Source organism: Bufo gargarizans, chromosome 11 (assembly GCF_014858855.1).
Source record: "Bufo gargarizans isolate SCDJY-AF-19 chromosome 11, ASM1485885v1, whole genome shotgun sequence".
Lineage (NCBI taxonomy): Eukaryota > Metazoa > Chordata > Amphibia > Anura > Bufonidae > Bufo > Bufo gargarizans.
The window spans coordinates 1894252-1897911 of NC_058090.1; the positions used below are offsets into that span (position 1 = coordinate 1894252).

Consider the following 3660-nt stretch of genomic DNA (forward strand, 5'->3'; position numbering starts at 1 on the left):
AATGCATTAGGATAATCCTGATCAGGATTCTTCCGGCATAGAGCCCCGACGACGGAACTCTATGCCGGAAGACAATAACGCAGGTGTGAAAGAGCCCTAAGGTAAAAGCAGTGATAATCTGGCAAGATGACGATTACCAAATCTGTATGTTACTAACCCCTTTAAATATCAAATGTTCAATGTTGTAAAAATGAATTTTACAAAATGGCTCTTTTATTGTTCCGTTCCCCTCCCCTAAAAGTTATTCAATGCACCATATGTACCAGTAAATGGTGGCATTATTAAATTCAACTGCAAAAAAAGTAGCCTTCATATGCCTTTACACAGAAAAAAAAAAAGTTATGGCTCTCAGAATATAAAGAAAAAAAATATATTGCTGTGTCCATAAGGGGTTAAGTGAATGGGTGTGACAACAACTTTTCCATAGATCCAGTGTGAAGCACATTCAGTTTCATTTCTTCCTTCTTCTCTCAGCCATGGCGTCTGCTGATCTGAAAGACGAGCTGCTCTGTTCCATCTGTTTATGTATTTTTAAGGATCCTGTAATGCTGAGATGTGGACACAACTTCTGCCGGGTCTGTATCGATCGTGCACTGGATACACAGGACGAGTCTAGGGTTTATACCTGTCCTGAATGCAGAGAAGAGTTTCAGGAGCGGCCTGCACTGATGAGGAACTTAGCTCTGCGTAACATTATGGAGAATTTATTATTTACTCAACATAAAGAGACGGAAACCGGGATCTGCTGCACTTACTGTGTGGACTCTCCTGTACCTGCTGTAAAATCCTGTCTTATGTGTGAGGCTTCTCTGTGTGAGAAACACCTGAGAGTCCACAGCAAGTCATCAGAACACGTCTTATCTGACCCCAGGACTTCCCTGGAGAACAGGAAATGTTCTGTCCATAAGAAGATCCTGGAGTATTACTGCACTGAGGACTCTGCTTGTATCTGTGTGTCCTGCAGTTTGGTTGGAGAACATCAGGGACATCGGGTGGAGATGCTGGATGAGGCCTCTGAGAAGAAGAAAGGGAAACTGAGAAATAAATTCCAGAAACTGACTACAAAGCGAGAGGAAACTGAGGAAAGAGTCCAGAACCTGGAGGAGCGCTGGAGAAAAGTGCAAGGAAAAGCATCTGGGGAAGCAGAGAGAGTCACTGCCCTGTTTACAGATATCAGGAGACAAATGGACGACCTGGAGAAGAGGGTCCTGAGTGAGATCTCCAGGCAGGAAAAGGAAGAGTCAATCTTACTCTCTGCTCTGATGAAGAAGCTGAAAATAAAGAAGGACGAGCTGTCCAGGAGGATGAGACACATTGAGGAGCTGTGTAACATGACTGATCCACTGACTGTCTTACAGGAACCAGATACAGGTGACTTGTGTGATCCTGAGGAGGAAGGAGGTGAGGAGGACATAAATAGATGTCTCCATGATGTAGGTTATCTGGATGTGGCTGTGATCTCAGACAAATTACACACATTATGTGACATAATAACAGATATAAGGAGAGGGATCTATATGGAGGGTCCTGGAGACATCTTACTGGATGTAAACACAGCTGGTAATAATGTCCTTATATCAGACGACCTGAAAACTGCAATCTGGACACAAAATTATCAGAATCGTCCAGAAACAGCAGAGAGATTCCAGAATAATCAGGTGATGAGCAGCAGGGGATTTACCTCAGGGCGACATTACTGGGATGTGGAGGGCAGTGGATCAGTGGGTTGGAGGGTGGGGATGTGTTATCCCAGTATAGACAGGAGGGGGCGTCAGTCATACATTGGATATAATAACAAGTCCTGGAGTTTGATGAGGTATGATAATCAGTATCTAGTAATACATGATGGTAAAGAGATCCAGTTACCTGACGAGATCTCCAGTGATAGAGTCAGGATATGTCTGGACTACGAGGCCGGGCAGCTGTCCTTTTATGAGCTGTGTGACCCCATCAGACACTTACACACCTTCACTGCCGCCTTCACCGAGCCCCTTCATGCTGCATTATGTGTATTTGGTAGAATCATTTTTAAATCCTATGTACATGGTTTTAGTTATGAACATTCGTTGTTGAATATTATTAGTTAAAGGGGTTGACCACCCTAAGTATCAAAAATCCAAAGTACCCCAGACAATAGCCCAAACCATGAAGTATTTCGATCAGGTGACATGTACCGGCTCTATATCCTGTCTCTAACCTGTTCACCATGACAGGCCTCCCTGGAGGAGCTCCTCAGACCGGCTGTGTGGGAGGAGCAGCTGCAAAGTGAAAGTAAAAATCCCAGCATGCATTGCAGCAAGCATGTTCAGAGGAGCAGTCACATGACATCCCCGCCCACCTGTGTTTCCATAGAGACAAGAGCCCCTCAGATAATATCAATAACTCAGTCATCAGTGAATAACTGCTGTACAGACAGAGCAATAGGAAGTGCGCCCCAGTCCCAGCAGCACACAGGACTATGATGCTAATGTATCATTCATATGTTACTGGGGGGAGGGGCCTCTTCATAAACTTGCTGTGGGGCCTAGTCATTTCTGGTTGCACCCTTGCATTTAACCCATTAACAGAATGAATAGGGGGGAGATTTATCATTTCCCTTGTTTCTGAAAAGTGGCGTTAAAAAGTTGCTTTGTTTGCAACTGTTTAACTTTGGGGGTCACAATGGCAGGGAGGGGCGTGACCAGTCACCCCACAAAATGCATGTTCATTTTCGACAGTTTTCTGACTAAAATGAAGCCAGAAATCCACGGCAGCTATGAGCGGTCATAGATTTCTGTTTAGGTGCATGGACCGCCATAGGAGGGGGGCTGCTGAGGGGGGACAGATCTTTGTTGCACAAGAACTCTGATAAATAAATTTGTACAAATCGATCTCACATAGAGAGGCGCCTCCTGTCTATCCTCACACGACTAAGGCTACTTTCACACTAGCATTAGCAGCTGTTCCCCTGCCAGATCCGTTCTAACGCTAGCCCACGAGTGCCGCTGGAAGTCAGCTCCGGCCCCATTCACATTCACTGATGCCCAGCACGCTGCATTTTTTGTCCAGCCGCCTCTCGGCATGTTTGCCGTGCTGTGGCCGCATCTCCGACCTGTCTCCATTAAATTGAATGGGGCCGGAGCGGACTTCCGGCGGCACTCGTGGGCTACAGTTAGCACGGATCACTGTATACAGTGTACAGGGGGTCACGGATCTCTATATGCAGTGGTGGGGGTCACATATCACCATATACAGAGTGCAGGAAGGAGAGGGCACATTCATAGATGGTGAGACCAGTGACTGCTGCTGATATCACTGACCTCGGCCATACTGACAGCCCACAAGGGGTTAAAGCGCAGGACAGGAGGGGTCGTGGTGAGAGCAGGACAGGAGGGGGCATGGTGAGAGCAGGACAGGAGGGGGCATGGTGAGAGCAGGACAGGAGGGGGCGGGGTGAGCGCAGGACAGGAGGGGGCGGGGTGAGAGCAGGACAGGAGGGGGCGGGGTGAGAGCAGGACAGGAGGGGGCGTGGTGAGCGCAGGACAGGAGAGGGGCGTGGTGAGCGCAGGACAGGAGAGGGGCGTGGTGAGCGCAGGACAGGAGAGGGGCGTGGTGAGCGCAGGACAGGAGAGGGGCGTGGTGAGCGCAGGACAGGAGAGGGGCGTGGTGAGCGCAGGACAG

General features: G+C 48.1%; 1 protein-coding gene across 1 annotated transcript; it reads left to right on the forward strand.

The window, feature by feature from the left end:
* Window positions 1–440: 440 nt before the first annotated feature.
* Window positions 441–3363, forward strand: LOC122922112 (E3 ubiquitin/ISG15 ligase TRIM25-like). Its single transcript, XM_044272591.1, has one exon. It carries the CDS (start codon window positions 477–479, stop codon window positions 2085–2087), a length of 1611 nt encoding a protein of 536 aa, XP_044128526.1. The 5' UTR covers window positions 441–476; the 3' UTR covers window positions 2088–3363.
* The last annotated feature ends 297 nt before the right edge of the window (window positions 3364–3660 follow it).